This window comes from Microtus pennsylvanicus, chromosome 17, assembly GCF_037038515.1.
Source record: "Microtus pennsylvanicus isolate mMicPen1 chromosome 17, mMicPen1.hap1, whole genome shotgun sequence".
NCBI lineage: Eukaryota > Metazoa > Chordata > Mammalia > Rodentia > Cricetidae > Microtus > Microtus pennsylvanicus.
Genome location: NC_134595.1, coordinates 5,746,391 through 5,771,203, shown reverse-complemented (window position 1 = coordinate 5,771,203; position 24,813 = coordinate 5,746,391). Strand labels below are relative to the sequence as shown.

At 43.6% G+C, this 24,813-nt stretch overlaps 1 protein-coding gene across 1 annotated transcript in view; it reads left to right on the top strand.

Moving 5' to 3' along the window:
• The window catches only part of Plekhm3 (pleckstrin homology domain containing M3), a 175,399-nt gene that overhangs the window by 84,321 nt on the left and 66,265 nt on the right, over positions 1 to 24,813 (top strand). The window contains exon 5 of the mRNA XM_075951185.1: positions 14,581 to 14,774. Within this exon, the coding sequence (XP_075807300.1) occupies positions 14,581 to 14,774 (194 nt within the window). The remainder of the gene's footprint in view (positions 1 to 14,580; positions 14,775 to 24,813) is intronic.

Genomic DNA, 24,813 nt, shown 5'->3' with positions numbered 1-24,813 from the left:
TCCACTGCACACATGTGACAGTGTGCACATTAGTTATCTCTCTCTCTCCACTGCACACATGTGACAGTGTGCACATTAGTTATCTCTGTCTCCACTGCACACATGTGACAGTGTGCACATTAGTTATCTCTCTCTCCACTGCACACATGTGACAGTGTGCACATTAGTTATCGCTCTCTCTCTCCACTGCACACATGTGACAGTGTGCACATTAGTTATCTCTCTCTCTCTCCACTGCACACAAGTGACAGTGTGCACATTAGTTATCTCTCTCTCTCCACTGCACACATGTGACGGTGTGCACATTAGTTATCTCTCTCTGTCTCCACTGCACATGTGACAGTGTGCACATTAGTTATCTCTCTCCACTGCACACATGTGACAGTGTGCACATTAGTTATCTCTCTCTCTCCACTGCACACATGTGACGGTGTGCACATTAGTTATCTCTCTCTGTCTCCACTGCACATGTGACAGTGTGCACATTAGTTATCTCTCTCTCTCCACTGCACATGTGACACTGTGCACATTAGTTATCTCTCTCTCCACTGCACACATGTGACAGTGTGCACATTAGTTATCTCTCTCTGTCCACTGCACACATGTGACAGTGTGCACATTAGTTATCTCTCTCTCTCCACTGCACATGTGACAGTGTGCACATTAGTTATCTCTCTCTGTCTCCACTGCACACATGTGACAGTGTGCACATTAGTTATCTCTCTCTGTCTCCACTGCACACATGTGACAGTGTGCACATTAGTTATCTCTCTCTGTCTCCACTGCACATGTGACAGTGTGCACATTAGTTATCTCTCTCTCTCCACTGCACACATGTGACAGTGTGCACATTAGTTATCTCTCTCTCTCCACTGCAGACGTGACAGTGTGCACATTAGTTATCTCTCTCCACTGCACACATGTGACAGTGTGCACATTAGTTATCTCTCTCTGTCTCCACTGCACACATGTGACAGTGTGCACATTAGTTATCTCTCTCCACTGCACACATGTGACAGTGTACACATTAGTTATCTCTCTCTCCACTGCACATGTGACAGTGTGCACATTAGTTATCTCTCTCCACTGCACACATGTGACAGTGTGCACATTAGTTATCTCTGTCCACTGCACACATGTGACAGTGTGCACATTAGTTATCTCTCTCTCTCCACTGCACACATGTGACAGTGTGCACATTAGTTATCTCTCTCTGTCTCCACTGCACACATGTGACAGTGTGCACATTAGTTATCTCTCTCTCTCTACTGCACACATGTGACAGTGTGCACATTAGTTATCTCTCTCTCTCTCCACTGCACACATGTGACAGTGTGCACATTAGTTATCTCTCTCTGTCCTCTGCACACATGTGACAGTGTGCACGTTAGTTATCTCTCTGTCTCCACTGCACACATGTGACAGTGTGCACATTAGTTATCTCTCTCTCTCTCCACTGCACACATGTGACAGTGTGCACATTAGTTATCTCTCTCTCTCCACTGCACACATGTGACAGTGTGCACATTAGTTATCTCTCTCTCTCTACTGCACACATGTGACAGTGTGCACATTAGTTATCTCTCTCTCTCCACTGCACACATGTGACAGTGTGCACATTAGTTATCTCTCTCCACTGCACACATGTGACAGTGTGCACATTAGTTATCTCTCTCTCTCTACTGCACACATGTGACAGTGTGCACATTAGTTATCTCTCTCTCTCCACTGCACACATGTGACGGTGTGCACATTAGTTATCTCTCTCTCTCTACTGCACACATGTGACAGTGTGCACATTAGTTATCTCTCTCTCTCCACTGGACACATGTGACAGTGTGCACATTAGTTATCTCTCTCTCTCCACTGCACACATGTGACAGTGTGCACATTAGTTATATCTCTCTCTCTACTGCACACATGTGACAGTGTGCACATTAGTTATCTCTCTCTCTCTACTGCACACATGTGACAGTGTGCACATTAGTTATCTCTCTCTGTCTCCACTGCACACATGTGACAGTGTGCACATTAGTTATCTCTCTCTCTCCACTGCACACATGTGACGGTGTGCACATTAGTTATCTCTCTCTGTCTCCACTGCACACATGTGACAGTGTGCACATTAGTTATCTCTCTCTCCACTGCACACATGTGACAGTGTGCACATTATTTATCTCTCTCTCCACTGCACACATGTGACAGTGTGCACATTAGTTATCTCTCTCTGTCTCCACTGCACACATGTGACAGTGTGCACATTAGTTATCTCTGTCTGTCCACTGCACACATGTGACAGTGTGCACATTAGTTATCTCTCTCCACTGCACACATGTGACAGTGTGCACATTAGTTATCTCTCTCTCTCCACTGCACACATGTGACAGTGTGCACATTAGTTATCTCTCTCTGTCTCCACTGCACACATGTGACAGTGTGCACATTAGTTATCTCTCTCTCTCCACTGCACACATGTGACAGTGTGCACATTAGTTATCTCTCTCTGTCTCCACTGCACACATGTGACAGTGTGCACATTAGTTATCTCTCTCCACTGCACACATGTGACAGTGTGCACATTAGTTATCTCTCTCCACTGCACACATGTGACAGTGTGCACATTAGTTATCTCTCTCTGTCTCCACTGCACACATGTGACAGTGTGCACATTAGTTATCTCTCTCTGTCTCCACTGCACACATGTGACAGTGTGCACATTAGTTATCTCTCTCTGTCTCCACTGCACACATGTGACAGTGTGCACATTAGTTATCTCTCTCTGTCTCCACTGCACACATGTGACAGTGTGCACATTAGTTATCTCTCTCTCCACTGCACACATGTGACAGTGTGCACATTAGTTATCTCTGTCTCCACTGCACACATGTGACAGTGTGCACATTAGTTATCTCTCTCTGTCTCCACTGCACATGTGACAGTGTGCACATTAGTTATCTCTCTCTGTCTCCACTGCACACATGTGACAGTGTGCACATTAGTTATCTCTCTCTCTCTCTCCACTGCACACATGTGACAGTGTGCACATTAGTTATCTCTCTCTGTCTCCACTGCACACATGTGACAGTGTGCACATTAGTTATCTCTCTCCACTGCACACATATGACAGTGTGCACATTAGTTATCTCTCTCTGTCTCCACTGCACACATGTGACAGTGTGCACATTAGTTATCTCTTTCTCTACTGCACACATGTGACAGTGTGCACATTAGTTATCTCTCTCTCTACTGCACACATGTGACAGTGTGCACATTAGTTATCTCTCTCTCCACTGCACACATGTGACAGTGTGCACATTAGTTATCTCTCTCCACTGCACACATGTGACAGTGTGCACATTAGTTATCTCTCTCTGTCTCCACTGCACACATGTGACAGTGTGCACATTAGTTATCTCTCTCTCCACTGCACACATGTGACAGTGTGCACATTAGTTATCTCTCTCTCTCCACTGCACACATGTGACAGTGTGCACATTAGTTATCTCTCTCTGTCTCCACTGCACACATGTGACAGTGTGCACATTAGTTATCTCTCTCTCTCCACTGCACACATGTGACAGTGTGCACATTAGTTATCTCTCTCTCTCCACTGCACACATGTGACAGTGTGCACATTAGTTATCTCTCTCTGTCTCCACTGCACAAATGTGACAGTGTGCACATTAGTTATCTCTCTCCACTGCACACATGTGACAGTGTGCACATTAGTTATCTCTCTCCACTGCACACATGTGACAGTGTGCACATTAGTTATCTCTCTCTCCACTGCACACATGTGACAGTGTGCACATTAGTTATCTCTCTCCACTGCACACATGTGACAGTGTGCACATTAGTTATCTCTCTCTCTCCACTGCACACATGTGACAGTGTGCACATTAGTTATCTCTCTCTGTCTCCACTGCACACATGTGACAGTGTGCACATTAGTTATCTCTCTCTCCACTGCACACATGTGACAGTGTGCACATTAGTTATCTCTCTGTCTCCACTGCACACATGTGACAGTGTGCACATTAGTTATCTCTCTCTGTCTCCACTGCACACATGTGACAGTGTGCACATTAGTTATCTCTCTCCACTGCACACATGTGACAGTGTGCACATTAGTTATCTCTCTCTCTCCACTGCACACATGTGACAGTGTGCACATTAGTTATCTCTGTCTCCACTGCACACATGTGACAGTGTGCACATTAGTTATCTCTCTCTCCACTGCACACATGTGACAGTGTGCACATTAGTTATCTCTCTCTCTCTCCACTGCACACATGTGACAGTGTGCACATTAGTTATCTCTCTCTCTCTCCACTGCACACATGTGACAGTGTGCACATTAGTTATCTCTCTCTCTCCACTGCACACATGTGACGGTGTGCACATTAGTTATCTCTCTCTGTCTCCACTGCACATGTGACAGTGTGCACATTAGTTATCTCTCTCCACTGCACACATGTGACAGTGTGCACATTAGTTATCTCTCTCTCTCCCCTGCACACATGTGACGGTGTGCACATTAGTTATCTCTCTCTGTCTCCACTGCACATGTGACAGTGTGCACATTAGTTATCTCTCTCTCTCCACTGCACATGTGACAGTGTGCACATTAGTTATCTCTCTCTCTCTCCACTGCACACATGTGACAGTGTGCACATTAGTTATCTCTCTCTCCACTGCACACATGTGACAGTGTGCACATTAGTTATCTCTCTCTGTCCACTGCACACATGTGACAATGTGCACATTAGTTATCTCTCTCTCTCCACTGCACATGTGACAGTGTGCACATTAGTTATCTCTCTCTGTCTCCACTGCACACATGTGACAGTGTGCACATTAGTTATCTCTCTCTGTCTCCACTGCACATGTGACAGTGTGCACATTAGTTATCTCTCTCTCTCCACTGCACACATGTGACAGTGTGCACATTAGTTATCTCTCTCTCTCCACTGCAGACGTGACAGTGTGCACATTAGTTATCTCTCTCCACTGCACACATGTGACAGTGTGCACATTAGTTATCTCTCTCCACTGCACACATGTGACAGTGTGCACATTAGTTATCTCTCTCCACTGCACACATGTGACAGTGTACACATTAGTTATCTCTCTCTCTCTCCACTGCACATGTGACAGTGTGCACATTAGTTATCTCTCTCCACTGCACACATGTGACAGTGTGCACATTAGTTATCTCTGTCCACTGCACACATGTGACAGTGTGCACATTAGTTATCTCTCTCTCTCCACTGCACACATGTGACAGTGTGCACATTAGTTATCTCTCTCTGTCTCCACTGCACACATGTGACAGTGTGCACATTAGTTATCTCTCTCTCTCTACTGCACACATGTGACAGTGTGCACATTAGTTATCTCTCTCTCTCTCCACTGCACACATGTGACAGTGTGCACATTAGTTATCTCTCTCTGTCCTCTGCACACATGTGACAGTGTGCACGTTAGTTATCTCTCTGTCTCCACTGCACACATGTGACAGTGTGCACATTAGTTATCTCTCTCTCTCTCCACTGCACACATGTGACAGTGTGCACATTAGTTATCTCTCTCTCTCTCCACTGCACACATGTGACAGTGTGCACATTAGTTATCTCTCTCTCCACTGCACACATGTGACAGTGTGCACATTAGTTATCTCTCTCTCTCTACTGCACACATGTGACAGTGTGCACATTAGTTATCTCTCTGTCTCCACAGCACACATGTGACAGTGTGCACATTAGTTATCTCTCTCTCTCTCCACTGCACACATGTGACAGTGTGCACGTTAGTTATCTCTCTGTCTCCACAGCACACATGTGACAGTGTGCACATTAGTTATCTCTCTCTCTCTCCACTGCACACATGTGACAGTGTGCACATTAGTTATCTCTCTCTCCACTGCACACATGTGACAGTGTGCACATTAGTTATCTCTCTCTCTCCACTGCACATGTGACAGTGTGCACATTAGTTATCTCTCTCTCTCTCCACTGCACACATGTGACAGTGTGCACATTAGTTATCTCTCTCTCTCCACTGCACACATGTGACAGTGTGCACATTAGTTATCTCTCTCTCCACTGCACACATGTGACAGTGTGCACATTAGTTATCTCTCTGTCTCTCCACAGCACACATGTGACAGTGTGCAGATTAGTTATCTCTCTCTCCACTGCACACATGTGACAGTGTGCACATTAGTTATCTCTGTCCACTGCACACATGTGACAGTGTGCACATTAGTTATCTCTCTCCACTGCACACATGTGACAGTGTGCACATTAGTTATCTCTCTCTCCACTGCACACATGTGACAGTGTGCACATTAGTTATCTCTCTCTCCACTGCACACATGTGACAGTGTGCACATTAGTTATCTCTCTCTCTCCACTGCACACATGTGCCAGTGTGCACATTAGTTATCTCTCTCTCCACTGCACACATGTGACAGTGTGCACATTAGTTATCTCTCTCTGTCCACTGCACACATGTGACAGTGTGCACATTAGTTATCTCTCTCTCTCTCCACTGCACACATGTGACAGTGTGCACATTAGTTATCTCTCTCTCCACAGCACACATGTGACAGTGTGCACATTAGTTATCTCTGTCCACTGCACACATGTGACAGTGTGCACATTAGTTATCTCTCTCTCTCCACTGCACACATGTGACAGTGTGCACATTAGTTATCTCTCTCTCTCCACTGCACACATGTGACAGTGTGCACATTAGTTATCTCTCTCTGTCCACTGCACACATGTGACAGTGTGCACATTAGTTATCTCTCTCCACTGCACACTTGTGACGGTGTGCACATTAGTTATCTCTCTCCACTGCACACATGTGACAGTGTGCACATTAGTTATCTCTCTCTTTCTCCACTGCACACACGTGACAGTGTGCACATTAGTTATCTCTGTCCACTGCACACATGTGACAGTGTGCACATTAGTTATCTCTGTCCACTGCACACATATGACAGTGTGCACATTAGTTATCTCTCTCTCTCCACTGCACACATGTGACACTGTGCACATTAGTTATCTCTCTCCACTGCACACATGTGACAGTGTGCACATTAGTTATCTCTCTCCACTGCACACATGTGACAGTGTGCACATTAGTTATCTCTCTCTCTCTCCACTGCACATGTGACAGTGTGCACATTAGTTATCTCTCTCTGTCCACTGCACACATGTGACAGTGTGCACATTAGTTATCTCTCTCTCTCCACTGCACATGTGACAGTGTGCACATTAGTTATCTCTCTCTCTTCACTGCACATGTGACAGTGTGCACATTAGTTATCTCTCTCTCTCCACTGCACATGTGACAGTGTGCACATTAGTTATCTCTCTCTCTCCACTGCACACATGTGACAGTGTGCACATTAGTTATCTCTCTCTCTCCACTGCACATGTGACAGTGTGCACATTAGTTATCTCTCTCTCTCCACTGCACATGTGACAGTGTGCACATTAGTTATCTCTCTGTCTCCACTGCACATATGACAGTGTCCACATTAGTTATCTCTCTCCACTGCACACATGTGACAGTGTGCACATTAGTTATCTCTGTCTCCACTGCACACATGTGACAGTGTGCACATTAGTTATCTCTCTCTCTCCACTGCACACATGTGACAGTGTGCACATTAGTTATCTCTCTCTCTCCACTGCACAAATGTGACGGTGTGCACATTAGTTATCTCTCTCTCTCCACTGCACATGTGACAGTGTGCACATTAGTTATCTCTCTCTCTCCACTGCACATGTGACAGTGTGCACATTAGTTATCTCTCTGTCTCCACTGCACATATGACAGTGTCCACATTAGTTATCTCTCTCCACTGCACACATGTGACAGTGTGCACATTAGTTATCTCTGTCTCCACTGCACACATGTGACAGTGTGCACATTAGTTATCTCTCTCTCTCCACTGCACACATGTGACAGTGTGCACATTAGTTATCTCTCTCTCTCCACTGCACAAATGTGACGGTGTGCACATTAGTTATCTCTCTCTCTCCACTGCACATGTGACAGTGTGCACATTAGTTATCTCTCTCTCTCCACTGCACACATGTGACAGTGTGCACATTAGTTATCTCTCTCTCTCCACTGCACACATGTGACAGTGTGCACATTAGTTATCTCTCTCTCTCCACTGCACACATGTGACAGTGTGCACATTAGTTATCTCTCTCTCTCCACTGCACACATGTGACAGTGTGCACATTAGTTATCTCTCTCTCTCCACTGCACACATGTGACAGTGTGCACATTAGTTATCTCTCTCTCCACTGCACACATGTGACAGTGTGCACATTAGTTATCTCTCTGTCTCCACTGCACACATGTGACAGTGTGCACATTAGTTATCTCTCTCTCTCCACTGCACACATGTGACAGTGTGCACATTAGTTATCTCTGTCTCCACTGCACACATGTGACTGTGTGCACATTAGTTATCTCTCTCTCTCCACTGCACATGTAACAGTGTGCACATTAGTTATCTCTCTCTCTCCACTGCACATGTGACAGTGTGCACATTAGTTATCTCTCTCTCTCCACTGCACACATGTGACAGTGTGCACATTAGTTATCTCTCTCCACTGCACACACGTGACAGTGTGCACATTAGTTATCTCTCTCTCTCCACTGCACATGTGACAGTGTGCACATTAGTTATCTCTGTCTGTCCACTGCACATGTGACAGTGTGCACATTAGTTATCTCTCTCCACTGCACACATGTGACAGTGTGCACATTACTTATCTCTCTCTCCACTGCACACATGTGACAGTGTGCACATTAGTTATCTCTCTCTCCACTGCACATGTGACACTGTGCACATTAGTTATCTCTGTCCACTGCACACATGTGACAGTGTGCACATTAGTTATCTCTCTCTCTCCACTGCACATGTGACAGTGTGCACATTAGTTATCTCACTCTCTCCACTGCACACATGTGACAGTGTGCACCTTAGTTATCTCTCTCCACTGCACACATGTGACAGTGTGCACATTAGTTATCTCTCTCTCTCTCCACTGCACATGTGACAGTGTGCACATTAGTTATCTCTCTCTGTCTCCACTGCACATGTGACAGTGTGCACATTAGTTATCTCTCTCTCTCTCCACTGCACACATGTGACAGTGTGCACATTAGTTAGATCTCTCTCCACTGCACATGTGACACTGTGCACATTAGTTAACTCTCTGTCTCTCCACAGCACACATGTGACAGTGTGCAGATTAGTTATCTCTCTCTCCACTGCACACATGTGACAGTGTGCACATTAGTTATCTCTGTCCACTGCACACATGTGACAGTGTGCACATTAGTTATCCCTCTCCACTGCACACATGTGACAGTGTGCACATTAGTTATCTCTCTCTCCACTGCACACATGTGACAGTGTGCACATTAGTTATCTCTCTCTCCACTGCACACATGTGACAGTGTGCACATTAGTTATCTCTCTCTCTCCACTGCACACATGTGCCAGTGTGCACATTAGTTATCTCTCTCTCCACTGCACACATGTGACAGTGTGCACATTAGTTATCTCTCTCTGTCCACTGCACACATGTGACAGTGTGCACATTAGTTATCTCTCTCTCTCTCCACTGCACACATGTGACAGTGTGCACATTAGTTATCTCTCTCTCCACAGCACACATGTGACAGTGTGCACATTAGTTATCTCTGTCCACTGCACACATGTGACAGTGTGCACATTAGTTATCTCTCTCTCTCCACTGCACACATGTGACAGTGTGCACATTAGTTATCTCTCTCTCTCCACTGCACACATGTGACAGTGTGCACATTAGTTATCTCTCTCTGTCCACTGCACACATGTGACAGTGTGCACATTAGTTATCTCTCTCCACTGCACACTTGTGACGGTGTGCACATTAGTTATCTCTCTCCACTGCACACATGTGACAGTGTGCACATTAGTTATCTCTCTCTTTCTCCACTGCACACACGTGACAGTGTGCACATTAGTTATCTCTGTCCACTGCACACATGTGACAGTGTGCACATTAGTTATCTCTGTCCACTGCACACATATGACAGTGTGCACATTAGTTATCTCTCTCTCTCCACTGCACACATGTGACACTGTGCACATTAGTTATCTCTCTCCACTGCACACATGTGACAGTGTGCACATTAGTTATCTCTCTCCACTGCACACATGTGACAGTGTGCACATTAGTTATCTCTCTCTCTCTCCACTGCACATGTGACAGTGTGCACATTAGTTATCTCTCTCTGTCCACTGCACACATGTGACAGTGTGCACATTAGTTATCTCTCTCTCTCCACTGCACATGTGACAGTGTGCACATTAGTTATCTCTCTCTCTTCACTGCACATGTGACAGTGTGCACATTAGTTATCTCTCTCTCTCCACTGCACATGTGACAGTGTGCACATTAGTTATCTCTCTCTCTCCACTGCACACATGTGACAGTGTGCACATTAGTTATCTCTCTCTCTCCACTGCACATGTGACAGTGTGCACATTAGTTATCTCTCTCTCTCCACTGCACATGTGACAGTGTGCACATTAGTTATCTCTCTGTCTCCACTGCACATGTGACAGTGTGCACATTAGTTATCTCTCTCTCTCCACTGCACATATGACAGTGTCCACATTAGTTATCTCTCTCCACTGCACACATGTGACAGTGTGCACATTAGTTATCTCTGTCTCCACTGCACACATGTGACAGTGTGCACATTAGTTATCTCTCTCTCTCCACTGCACACATGTGACAGTGTGCACATTAGTTATCTCTCTCTCTCCACTGCACAAATGTGACGGTGTGCACATTAGTTATCTCTCTCTCTCCACTGCACATGTGACAGTGTGCACATTAGTTATCTCTCTCTCTCCACTGCACACATGTGACAGTGTGCACATTAGTTATCTCTCTCTCTCCACTGCACATGTGACAGTGTGCACATTAGTTATCTCTCTCTCTCCACTGCACACATGTGACAGTGTGCACATTAGTTATCTCTCTCTCTCCACTGCACACATGTGACAGTGTGCACATTAGTTATCTCTCTCTCTCCACTGCACACATGTGACAGTGTGCACATTAGTTATCTCTCTCTCCACTGCACACATGTGACAGTGTGCACATTAGTTATCTCTCTGTCTCCACTGCACACATGTGACAGTGTGCACATTAGTTATCTCTCTCTCTCCACTGCACACATGTGACAGTGTGCACATTAGTTATCTCTGTCTCCACTGCACACATGTGACAGTGTGCACATTAGTTATCTCTCTCTCTCCACTGCACATGTAACAGTGTGCACATTAGTTATCTCTCTCTCTCCACTGCACATGTGACAGTGTGCACATTAGTTATCTCTCTCTCTCCACTGCACACATGTGACAGTGTGCACATTAGTTATCTCTCTCCACTGCACACACGTGACAGTGTGCACATTAGTTATCTCTCTCTCTCCACTGCACATGTGACAGTGTGCACATTAGTTATCTCTGTCTGTCCACTGCACATGTGACAGTGTGCACATTAGTTATCTCTCTCCACTGCACACATGTGACAGTGTGCACATTACTTATCTCTCTCTCCACTGCACACATGTGACAGTGTGCACATTAGTTATCTCTCTCTCCACTGCACATGTGACACTGTGCACATTAGTTATCTCTGTCCACTGCACACATGTGACAGTGTGCACATTAGTTATCTCTCTCTCTCCACTGCACATGTGACAGTGTGCACATTAGTTATCTCTCTCTCTCCACTGCACACATATGACAGTGTGCACATTAGTTATCTCTCTCCACTGCACACATGTGACAGTGTGCACATTAGTTATCTCTCTCCACTGCACACATGTGACAGTGTGCACATTAGTTATCTCTCTCTGTCTCCACTGCACATGTGACAGTGTGCACATTAGTTATCTCTCTCTCTCTCCACTGCACATGTGACAGTGTGCACATTAGTTATCTCTCTCTCTCTCCACTGCACATGTGACAGTGTGCACATTAGTTATCTCTCTCTCTCCACTGCACACATATGACAGTGTGCACATTAGTTATCTCTCTCCACTGCACACATGTGACAGTGTGCACATTAGTTATCTCTCTCCACTGCACACATGTGACAGTGTGCACATTAGTTATCTCTCTCTGTCTCCACTGCACATGTGACAGTGTGCACATTAGTTATCTCTCTCTCTCTCCACTGCACACATGTGACAGTGTGCACATTAGTTAGATCTCTCTCCACTGCACATGTGACAGTGTGCACATTAGTTATCTCTCTCCACTGCACACATGTGACAGTGTGCACATTAGTTATCTCTCTCTCTCCACTGCACACATGTGACAGTGTGCACATTAGTTATCTCTCTCTCCACTGCACACATGTGACAGTGTGCACATTAGTTATCTCTCTCTCTCCACTGCACACATGTGACAGTGTGCACATTAGTTATCTCTCTCTCTCCACTGCACACATGTGACAGTGTGCACATTAGTTATCTCTCTCTCTCCACTGCACACATGTGACAGTGTGCACATTAGTTATCTCTCTGTCTCCACTGCACACATGTGACAGTTTGCACATTAGTTATCTCTCTCCACTGCACACATGTGACAGTGTGCACATTACTTATCTCTCTCTCCACTGCACACATGTGACAGTGTGCACATTAGTTATCTCTCTCCACTGCACACATGTGACAGTGTGCACATTAGTTATCTCTCTCTCCACTGCACACATGTGACAGTGTGCACATTAGTTATCTCTCTCCACTGCACACATGTGACAGTTTGCACATTAGTTATCTCTCTCTCTGTCTCCACAGCACACATGTGACAGTGTGCACATTAGTTATCTCTCTCTCCACTGCACACATGTGACAGTGTGCACATTAGTTATCTCTCTCTCCACTGCACACATGTGACAGTGTGCACATTAGTTATCTCTCTCTGTCCACTGCACACATGTGACAGTGTGCACATTAGTTATCTCTCTCTCTCCACTGCACACATGTGACAGTGTGCACATTAGTTATCTCTCTCTCTCCACTGCACACATGTGACAGTGTGCACATTAGTTATCTCTCTCCACTGCACACATGTGACAGTGTGCACATTAGTTATCTCTCTCCACTGCACACATGTGACAGTGTGCACATTAGTTATCTCTCTCTCCACTGCACACATGTGACAGTGTGCACATTAGTTATCTCTCTCTCTCTACTGCACACATGTGACAGTGTGCACATTAGTTATCTCTCTCTCCACTGCACACATGTGACAGTGTGCACATTAGTTATCTCTCTCTCTCTCCACTGCACACATGTGACAGTGTGCACATTAGTTATCTCTCTCCACTGCACATGTGACAGTGTGCACATTAGTTATCTCTCTCTCTCCACTGCACACATGTGACAGTGTGCACATTAGTTATCTCTCTCCACTGCACACATGTGACAGTGTGCACATTAGTTATCTCTCTCTCTCCACTGCACACATGTGACACTGTGCACATTAGTTATCTCTCTCTCTCCACTGCACACATGTGACAGTGTGCACATTAGTTATCTCTGTCTCCACTGCACATGTGACAGTGTGCACATTAGTTATCTCTCTCTCTCCACTGCACACATGTGACAGTGTGCACATTAGTTATCTCTCTCCACTGCACACATGTGACAGTGTGCACATTAGTTATCTCTCTCCACTGCACACATATGACAGTGTGCCACGTTAGTTAGGTCTCTCTCTCCACTCCCCTGTATTTCCAGTGCACTATTTACCTCTACTTAGAACAATGCTGTTTTAAAGAACATTCAAGGATTAAAGTGTGCGATGGATGTTGGCAGCAGTCTGCCCACACTCACGGGGATTCTGCTAAGGTCGTCTTCTCTTTGGGCCATTTCTGTTTCGCAGTTTGGTTTCCTCATAATTTTTATTCTCTCCCCCCCCCTTTTCTCTTTTCTTGAGAACACCAGTTTCTTTGTTTTAGTATTTCACAATGTGTGTAGTTCTTCTGTTTAAGAAAATACATTTTTAAAGTATCACAGACTACATATCCATGCACATATATTTATGTAGTTTTTAAGAACTATGAGTTATTTTCCCACATTGCTTGAAATGATTACAGATTCACAGGAAACTGAACATATATTTAAGTACCTTTCACCTAGTTTTCTCCTGTGGTCACATCTTAGGTCACTGCAGTAGGATTTATAAAACCAAACGAAACAGAGCTATGACACAGGTGTGGGGGATCTGTGTAGTTCTGTGCGCTCTCAGGTATGGGCTCCTGTGATTACCAGCACAATGGAGCTGAGTTAATGAATTCCTTCCACATTTGCCAGCTGAGCTTCTGGAAGGTGAAAATAGAGGGTGCTCTTCACTTAGACGTCTGCAGAAACGCTACTGCCTTGCCACCAAGGTGCGGTTCCCGGGCAGAGCAGGCAGCTATGGAAAGCTGGGGAATTCACCAGCACTGATGACCAGCGTTTGTTTTGCAGGTGTCCAAGCAGGCCAAGGAGTTTCTGGAGTATGTGTATGAAGAGCCGCTGATCGACATCCAGCAGGAGAATCCCATGCTGTACCTCCACGCAGAGCCGCTGGCCACGGTGGTGCGGCTGCGGCAACAGCTGAAATCACTCCGAGCATATTTGTTCAGCTGCAGGGCCGCAGTGGCGGAGGATCTGCGGCGCAGGTAAGTCACAGATGCCAGTCCATGCCGCTTGTTTTTCCTGCCTGCCCGGGATGAGTGTCTCCCTCTCTCACCTCCTGCCCGACTCATTTCACTTTCTCCTGGGAGCACCTCAGTCAGTTGATCCAAGCTAAAACAAACATCACTTCTCAGCCTAGCTCAAGGCTTGGAACCCATGAATGAGTACCCAGAGCAGTAGACCTTCCCTGCCAGGATGCTAATGTAAGGGAGCTTCCACAGTCATACAGACCGGTCCCAGAGCTTTCCTAGGCTTTACTTACCACTTACCGTCAATAAGCATGAGCAGGTTTGAAATATTTCACAACTAAAAGCCTCTTTAATATTTCTGTACAAAACCAAATATACAAACTTTGTAACCGCTGTAGGCAGAAAAGCTTGGTATTGTAGTGCATGTCCTAGGCTTCTGCCCTTCACCTTGCACTTGGTACGGGCTGTTCTTCTTTCTGTAACTGAGTCAGCTCATGGTTCATAGAACACACAAGGCCAAGCCAAACTCTCATATTTAAAATGAAGTTAAAATATGCTTAGTCTCATAAAATTTCTTGTTTTACAGTTGTGTTTTATGAGCATTTAAAATTGCCATATATGAACCAGTTTATACTTGACATAATTGTTGACGTCACGCATAAGTCCTAAAATCCCTTTTGATTGTTTTCCTTTTCATAGAGATGATAAGCCACAGACATTAGTCATAGTAAATGTTTTTGGTAGTCAACCAACATGCATAAGAGCCTTTGGGAAGAATCAAAATGATAGGTTTGCAATTTGAGATTCAACTAGATCCAAAGAAACTGACAGGACCATAGTCCTGAAGAAGACATTCCAGAAAGAACTCAGTGTAGACAGTGAAAGGGGCATGCTCTCCAGATGAGCTCTTAAGATATAATAATGTTAAGGCAGCCGCATGGAGCGAGACTCTGATCATTCAGTTACATAGCTGTTTTCCAGAAAGTAATAGACACTTACTCTAGACGGAGGCTGCTCATTTATTTCCTGGCTTCCCAGACCCAAAACAATCACACAGAAACTATTAAGTAACTCTTACATCTTAAATTAACCCATTTCTATTCATCTGTGTATTGCCGTTTGGTTGTGGAACAGGTAAGGTTCCATCTGGTGTGGCATCTCCCTGACTCCGCCTACTCTCTTCTATATTTGTGTTCTGATTTCCTGCTTGGCTTTACTCTGCTAAACCACTGGCCCAAACAGCTTTATTCATCAACCAGGAAAAGCAAAGCATATATGGAAGGACAGCCCACATTACTTATTTTCATATAATCTAGACAGATCTTAATTTTAAAAGCTTTGAACATGTATGTAGGCAAAACACCCATACTCATGAAATAAATATAAATATACCTAAAAAAAAATCTCAGGACTTGCTTTGGAAGACAGTAGAATTCTCTGTCTTCAATTCATTTAGCAACTGAATTAGAATCAAGATTTTTTTTTTTTTAGTCCTCAAAATATTCTTATTTGATACCTCAGTACTTTTTGGCTTTGCTCAGAGCTTATGTTTCTTGCGGCTGTATTTGTGGATGATAATGAACATGCACATGGGAATCCTACTAGATACCTTTCCAGTATAATGTTTAGCTTTGGTTGAAGTAGCCCAAATAGGGCATGCATTTGCAAATTAAATAAAAGGCTCATTCTCTTATGGATGACTAATAGCCTCCACTCCAGCAGTCCAGTGGTTTGCCACAGGGTGCTATGCCTTATAGCCAGACCACCAAGGGAGAAGTGCGGGTTTAGGACAAAGGCCTTGAGAAGCTATTCCCAAACCATGAGAATGAAGACAGCAACCCTCCTTTCCTTTTCACTCATTTATTTCTTCTGGGCTTGCTCACAGCCGTTACATAAAGCAACACGTATAGTTCTGAGTGGCTAGACGGACCGGCTGGGAAGGAAGAGAAGCACAGATGGGTATTAAATGTCACTTGAGACACTGAACAGTGAGTGAGACCAGTCATTTACTAAGTGTAAGGAAGAGATCTTACAATTAGTTTTTCCTTGTTTCCCTATTGATCTCTTATCAAGATGTCTAACCAACCCATCCATCCAGACCTACAGAGTTTGAATGAATACATTAGAGAAATAACTGATCCAAGGAGTCAGAATATTTAGTCGGGCAGCTCTCTCTGGAAGGTCAGGCTACTCTAGGGTATATAGTATAGTTCACTTAGGTAAGTCTTTTTCCTTCCCCCCTTTCCTGCTTAACTCTATTTTTGAAACCTTTTCTTGATAAAGTCCAATTTTGCTACATTAAAAAATGTCTACTTCAGCTTCTGAGATAACTGCTAAATTATCCTCTCCCAGAATGGTTACAAGACCTTTATAACCAGTCTAGCTGATATCACTTCTCCCAGAATGGTTGCAAGACCTTTATAACTAGTCTAGCTAATATCACTTCTCCCCTCTCTAGTCAAACCTTTACATTAGGTGCATTATTAAAGTTACATATGGGGTCAGAGTCTGCCCAGATGTAGCCAAGTATGTTGTTCAGCTTTCTCTCATAGTCTGTACTTGGAACAAAGAGTATTGTTTTACTCAGGACAGTCACAGTTGTGGGAAGGAAGCATGTTTGCATAACTGAAGCATTTCCAGCAGTGCTGGTGCATAGTAGGCGCTCAGTATATAGGATTATTGTTATTAACAGCGCTTTCATATCAGATTGTTCTTGCATCTGACTTTAGTGTTCCACTGAGAAGACTCCTGAGGTCCTCTCTGCCTGTCTGCCTGACTGATCAGTTCTGTTGCTGTATGGGGAGGAAAGCACGCACGCAGGGAAGTAGGCTTGAAAGCTGCCAGGGTCTGAGTGTGGCAGACCAACTCTGAGAGCAAGCACTGAGATAGTGTTTGCTAGCAAACCTCACAAAAAGCATTCTTTTTTGTTTAATTTTCATATTGTTAAGTCCCCTACACTTAGGTACTGATAAGACAATGTTGGGGATAGTGCATACCTGAATCCCTGGACTTAGGTATTAGAAGTAAGAGGATCAGGAGTTCGAGGTTATCTTGGCTATATAGTATATTCAAGGCTGGTCTGGGCTACTAGAGATCCTGTCACAATAATATAAAGTGCAGTAAAAATAAATAAAATAATGTTTGGTGACTGGGTGTGGTGGCACATACTTGTGATCCCTACATTTATGAGGCTGGGGCAGGAAGAGTAGTCAAAGCCATTCTGTGCTCCATAGAGATGGTGAGTTCAGCCAGGGCTGTGTTGAAGACCCTGTGTAAACAAACAAACAGAAAACGAAGGGTGGCCAAGTGGACAAAGGCACTTGCTTCCAAGTCTGATGACCTGAGTTCAATCCCCAGAACCCACGTGTAAAGGAAAGATGCTCAGGCTTGCACATGCATCCCGTGGCACAAGCATGTGTGTACACAAACACGCATGCGCACAAAGTAAAGAAAAAGCAAAGAAAAAAGATCAGGACATTAGTGATGAATAGTACTCAGACAGCTTTCCTTTTATAAAGGAAAGTATTTGGACACGGTGGGTCCTTTTATATTATTTCAACTCTCTTGACCTCATAGTTCAGTAACTATGGCTGTTTAATGCAATAATCTCTCAGACTTCCTGTGACAATGCTTCCTACAGCAGTCAGGAATAATTTCAACTCTGCTACTTCTTTGTCTGTAAATAGCTGTAAATATGAGAGGGGATTGTTACCTACTTAATAAGCTAAAATTCTCATTTCCAGAACCATTTCACACCTGCTCTTTCATTTCTGTCTACAGAAATGAGATTTTTAGGAACAAAATGAGCCAACCATCCCTTTCGAGATGCATGCCAAGCTCACTCTCATGATGTGCATTTTAGGGTCCTTTCTGAGCAGAAGACAGAGCATCTCAGGGCAGGGAAACACCAACAAGACAGCAGAGGGAGGCTTCTGGGCCTAACTGGTCATAAGAGGCATTCTCTTCCTCCCTGGTTTTACTTCAGAATGAGAGTGGTCATTAATCACCAGCAAGTAGGCCCAACATGCCGAAGACCTGTCAGCACCATATAAACAGAGTAAAGCAAACTGTTAATATTGCTGTCGTGAGAAAACTGGAAACAGACTGATTAATTGTATTGGCGCTTGACCGCCAGGGAGCCAACTTGGGTCTCTGCCTTATTAGGGAAGTCACAGTTTGCTTTTAGGCCCCTTGTTATTATGACTGTACGGTTTTCGTCCTCACTGTTTTTGTTATTGTTGTGAAATGGATGTCTCGTTCTCGAATCTCTGCTGCAAATCTTGACTGGCCGCACTGATTAGTTTAGAAAGAGTCAGTGTCTTCTATGAAGCCTCAGTGTTTACAGCACTGACAGCTCCCAGATGGTGACCCTGTTGAATTAGTGCAAGGCCTTGTTAACTTTTTGTTGTTAGAAGAGTTATTTATCATGTCCACACATGAAGGTGTGTGGAGAACTCTGGGAAATCTCGGCAGTGTCAAGAAGCATGGAATCAGTAGCCATTAAGGGACATGTTTTGAAGGGACATGAAGAAGAATTGCCTATATGTTCAACTCAACTCAGGGCCAGGAGCATAGGTATAAATCAGAGGTGCAAAACAAGGGGTACCTCAAGATTGAACTTGGCCATTAGACCTGTTTCGTTTAGCCTTACAGGGATGGCTTCTACCAAGCTCTGAAATGACATTTTAAAAGTAGGAGTTGCCCATACAGTGCTTGCACCACATGTACATACACACGCACACACTTACAAGTTGGGCCTGGTGTTATGTTTCTGTAATCCAGGAACTCCTAGGGCAGATGGGAGGCAAAGGCGGGAGAAGCCTTGGAGTTCACTGGCCAACCAGCCTGTCATATGGCAGAAGAGAACAGCAAAAAGGAGGCCTCCTTGTCTCAAAATAAAAAAGCAAAGAGGGTGTGGGGGATGTGAACACTGATATCTAAGGCTGTCCTGTGACCTCTACATGTGCTTCATGGTACATTCTTACGTCCATACTCACATACACATGTAGTGATGTGGAGCGGAGCATCGGGCTGCGTTCCAGCCGCCCTGGCTCCCGCACGGCTAGCTTTATACCCGAAATAATTACACGGAAACTGTATTCTTTTAAACACTGCCTGGCCCCTTAGTTCCAGCCTCTTATTGGCTAGCTCTTACATATTGATCTAACCCATTTCTAATATTCTGTGTAGCACCACGAGCTGGCTTACCAGGAAAAATCTTAACCTGCATCTGTCTGGAGTGGGAGAATCATGGCAACTCTTGACTCAGCTTCTTTCTCCCAGCATTCTGTTCTGTTTACTCCACCCACCTAAGGGTTGGCCTATCAAATGAGCCTAGGCAGTTTCTTTATTAATTAACCAATGAAAGCAACAGATTAGAAAGAAATCACTCCCACATCATACGCACTAATTATAATTAATCATATTGGCATTTGACCGCCAGGGAGCCAATTTAGGTCTCTGCCTTATTGGGGAACACAGCCATACACAGATTAAAGAAAAAAGGAAAAATTTTCACACACACACACACTCACAATCCCACTTCTCTTTGAAATTCTGAAGATTGCATTGCACAGAGCTTCCCTCAGTTTTATGTAGCAGAATCTAGTTTAGATATATGACTCTGCTTCACTGTAGTCTCTGCCCGTCCTCTTGCCCCTTCAGGCCCAGCATCTCCTGGAAGATACAATAATGCCTGTCCTGTTTCTTAACCCCAGCCTATCTCATTCATTCACACTGGCTCCTGGTTTGGAGGCATTAGAGACTTTTAGACATGGATTGTAAGCTTTTTTTTTATACCTGTACAAAATGCTTTTTTATTTATCCACATTTAATAAAAACATTTGCATAATAAAACACAACAGCTAAAAGAAGGAGGGTCATACAGTAGAATATAATTTTCTTGTGCTGGCAGGGTTGTTGCTTCACTGCTATTGAACTCACAGTCAAGAGCACTGTAACTCACATCTAATAGAGAATATGTAAAAGCTATGCTTCCTTTCTAGGGTACATTGTGGCCTTTATGGTAGTGAAGAAAAATGTATGAGGGTAAATCATATTGTACTGACTTTTTTTCTCACATACTAGAGGACCCTTCAATGAGGATAATACACAACAAAAACAATAATTAATAATAAAATGGAAGTAAATGAACACAAAATGAGCATATGTTTAGGAAAACAAAGGCAAAGAATGATGTAGCCCAGCCTTCATTTGGAATGCACTTGTGCCTGGCTTTCCGTGTTTGGTAACTCTCCACATGTAGATCACTGACCCTGTATTGGAGAATCACTAATTTGGAGGTTGCAAATAAAATTTTAATCTGTAAGTTTTATAAAAATAGAAACTTTAAGTCATCAGGTTCTTTGGTAAATTAAAAAAAACATAAATGTTTAAGCAGGACAGAGCAAGTTTAGATTTTAACTTTTTTAACTTGTGCAAATACTGTGGGAAAGGAGTACACAAAAAACTAAAGTTCTGGTCACCAATAGTTCTGTTGTCCAAAGTGGAGGTCAGAGAATGATGATCCCAGGTTAAGTTCTTTAGTTACCCAATAATTTCAAATTAGTAGATCATATTTTTATTGTTTAAAAAAATACACCGACTATAATATACTTCCCAAATAGAAGCAGTAGGTATCCAGTCTGCTGACAAGGATTCACTGACATTTGGCAATACACAGAGTGAGACATGGATTAAACTTGAATGATAAGAACAATGTGTCTTGGCTGCTGGAGCCTTAGCTCTCATCTCAGTTTGGGGGTACCAAAGGCTGGCAGCATTCTCAGATTTTGTTCTGTTGAAAGACAAACATGAAGGTGCTTGTAGAAGTAGCAGAATCAGTAGTAGAGCAACTTGGACATTTCTCACAGGATGGATTGGGAGTAGGCTGGTACACTATGCTCCCCTGGAGTTGTGATTCCAGGTTGCCACAGAGCTAAAGATTGCAACTGGGCCACCAAGACCAAAGAGGGGGACAACAATAATAATGTAGTAACAGCAGTGCCGGTGGCTTGATGGGGCCCTGCCCCAGAGCCCACCTCTGTACCAGTTCTCAGAGCTGGTTGTCTCGCCTGTAAGTGAGCACGTCTACAGATAAGGGGAAAGCACCTGGACAGAGTGTGCGCTCGGCACTCTCTGCTGCCCTGTTTTTAAATAACCATTGAAACTGAGGAGACAAAAGATAAACAAGAAGGAAGAAGCAAAAAGAAGCTGAGTCTAGAGGCATCGAAGAGCCTGGGTCTTTCTGTGCAAATAGTCCATCATTAGGAGGAGTCCCCAGATGTAGGCTTGGCCCTGCAGTGAAGACACAGGGAATTCCTCAGAGAACATGTCCTGATTGTTCTACCATATTTAACTAATCCCTTATCATTTAGTTTCCCTCACCTGGACAATCTAAAACAAAAGCCCAGAATAAACCCATTTGGCAACAGTATTATCATACAGTAGGGGTGTGTGTGTGTGTGTGTGTGTGTGTGTGTGTGTGTGTGTGTGTAGGCATTCACATGCCTCTGTGCCCACGTGAAGGTCCCAGTCATCATGCCTGTCCACTAGTGCCTCTCACATCTCCCTAAAATAGCGTCATTAAAGATCCTAATTTACTAATACTTCAAGTGAATTAGTAGCACTTCTCTATACTAAGTAAATAATACACCTTTTTGTTTATTCTCTAGAATTAGCCGGGCTTTTATGGCTAGTTTCAACTTAGTTCATTTAAACTGTCATTAACTAAAGTTGGGCTATAATCTTAACAGACTAGCTGCACGAATCTTCCAGAGCTCAGAGGTTATAAAATGTAGATAGCATTTGAAAATGTTCGAATTTGAAAATGTTATAATATCCTTAGTTTATATCATAATTAATTGTTTTTGAACCAACTCTGGAAATGTTTGCAAGTTGTCTGTCTTCCTGTTCTCTTGTATAGCCTCCCTTCTTTGGCTTTCTCCATAGGTCCAAAAACATATATTAGATATTTTATATATAAATATACACATAAATATCATAAACCTTAAATGGAGATAGAGACTGCCTGCAAGACAGTGTCATGCCATAGTAAACAGATTCCTAAGTTTTGAGGAAGGACTGCTAGGAAGGTATATATTAAATATACTAAACTGTATACACGTATAACTCTTTACTGAAAAATTCTTCCAAAAGTAGGAGTAATTTTCTCTTTTCCTAAATTAAATGAAATATATATCATTACCTAAAATCATTTTCTGGACCACTGTCAGAAAAGTGTGCCATTCTCGTTCCTATTTAAACTACTTTAAGAATTTGAGCTAGGGTATATAAAAATGACATGATCTGTCACTTTTACAACCCAGCCCCAGAATAATCACAGCCCAAATTACTTATCAAGCATTGCTAGCCGAGGCTGTAGATTGTTGCTAAGTAGCTTACACATACTTTCTGAATAACCAGGTAAAAGAAACCCTTATTTCTTGTAACTATACTCAGATATAATACCATGTGCAATCTTGCCACTTTTTCAGCCAATGAGATTAGCAAAATGAGGTATCTAGAGAAATGATTGAAGCTTATTTCTTCAATGTGGGTTCTCATCGAAGTACCTGCCTTTGATTTCAAATTGTTTTTCCATTAGCTCGAAGCATAGCTGGACGCGTGAGTCCTCTCCACATCTAGCCTAATGTAACTATTTCAAGAGAGTTTGCAGCTCATATCTCGAACACCAAATTGCTTCTTCCTGGGATGCCTCACGGTGCTTTTTACAGATTCTGATGTGGGTGCAGGTGCCCTCCAAAGCCAAGACAGTGAGTGGCTCCTGCAACTCACTACAGATTACCTGCCCTGGATCACATATTCCTGACAAACACAGTAATGTATGAATAAATGGTTTTCTTTGTAAATTATCCCTTACTCACCCCTATTTTTCTTTGAGATCCTTATTATTCAGAATCAAACTCTGGAGGTCTGCATTTGTTGTTACCTTTTTGATTGTGTATGTGAGTATGTGTGTTATGAGTTTTTTTCTTTAAAGCCTATTTGAATTGAGGTATTTCCATTGCAACCCCCCCTTAACTTTAATTGTGTGTGCATATGTGTATGTGTGTGTATGGAAGCCTAGGGTGTTATTCCCCAGGAGCCTTGCACCTTGTTTTTTGAGACACAGTGTCATTGGCCTGGGGCTCACTGATTTGGCTAGGCTATCTGGCCAGTGAACCCCGGGGGTCTTCCTGTCTGCCCCCACTAGCACTGGAGGTACTTGTAACCACATCTGGCTTTTTTTAAAGCATATTTTTATTCTTTTGTCAGTTTCATACATGTATATATTGAATTGTGGTCATTTTACCCCATCACCTTCTCTCATCGAAAGCTTTCTTCTTCCCCCAAAGCCCCCTCCACTTTCATGCATATGTGTGTGGGACCCACTGAGTTTAATTAGGGCTGCTTGAAGGGACATGGGTGAGAGGCTATTTTCTAGAGCATGGGCAATTTCTAGGTGGCTATGCTACTAAAGACAGTGACACCCCTTCCCCCAGCTGCTATTGTCAGTAGTCCTTCAGGGGGCTAGAGATGACTTAGGGCTAAGACATGTCAGTGCTCCTCCCTAGGACCCGAGACTCTCAACAACCACATCAGTGGCTCACAACTGCCTGTAACTAGAACTCCAGCTCCAGGGGAATCCAATTTCTTTGGCCTCTGTGTGCACCTGCACTCATGTTCACACACCTACATGTAATTTAAAATATTTTTTAAAATCTTTCAAAATAAAATTAGAACACTCAAAATCTACTTAAAAGATTTCTCAGGGAGGGATGAACCATATTCCCTACTATGATGAAATGTTGGCAGGCCCAGTGTTGTGCACTTCTGTGCATACACATCTGTAGATACATATCATACACATCTGTAGATACATATCATACACATCTGTAGATACATATCATACACATCTGTAGATACATATCATACACATCTGTAGATACATATCATACACATCTGTAGATACATATCATACACATCTGTAGATACATATCTCACATCTGTAGATACATATCATACACATCTGTAGATACATATCATACACATC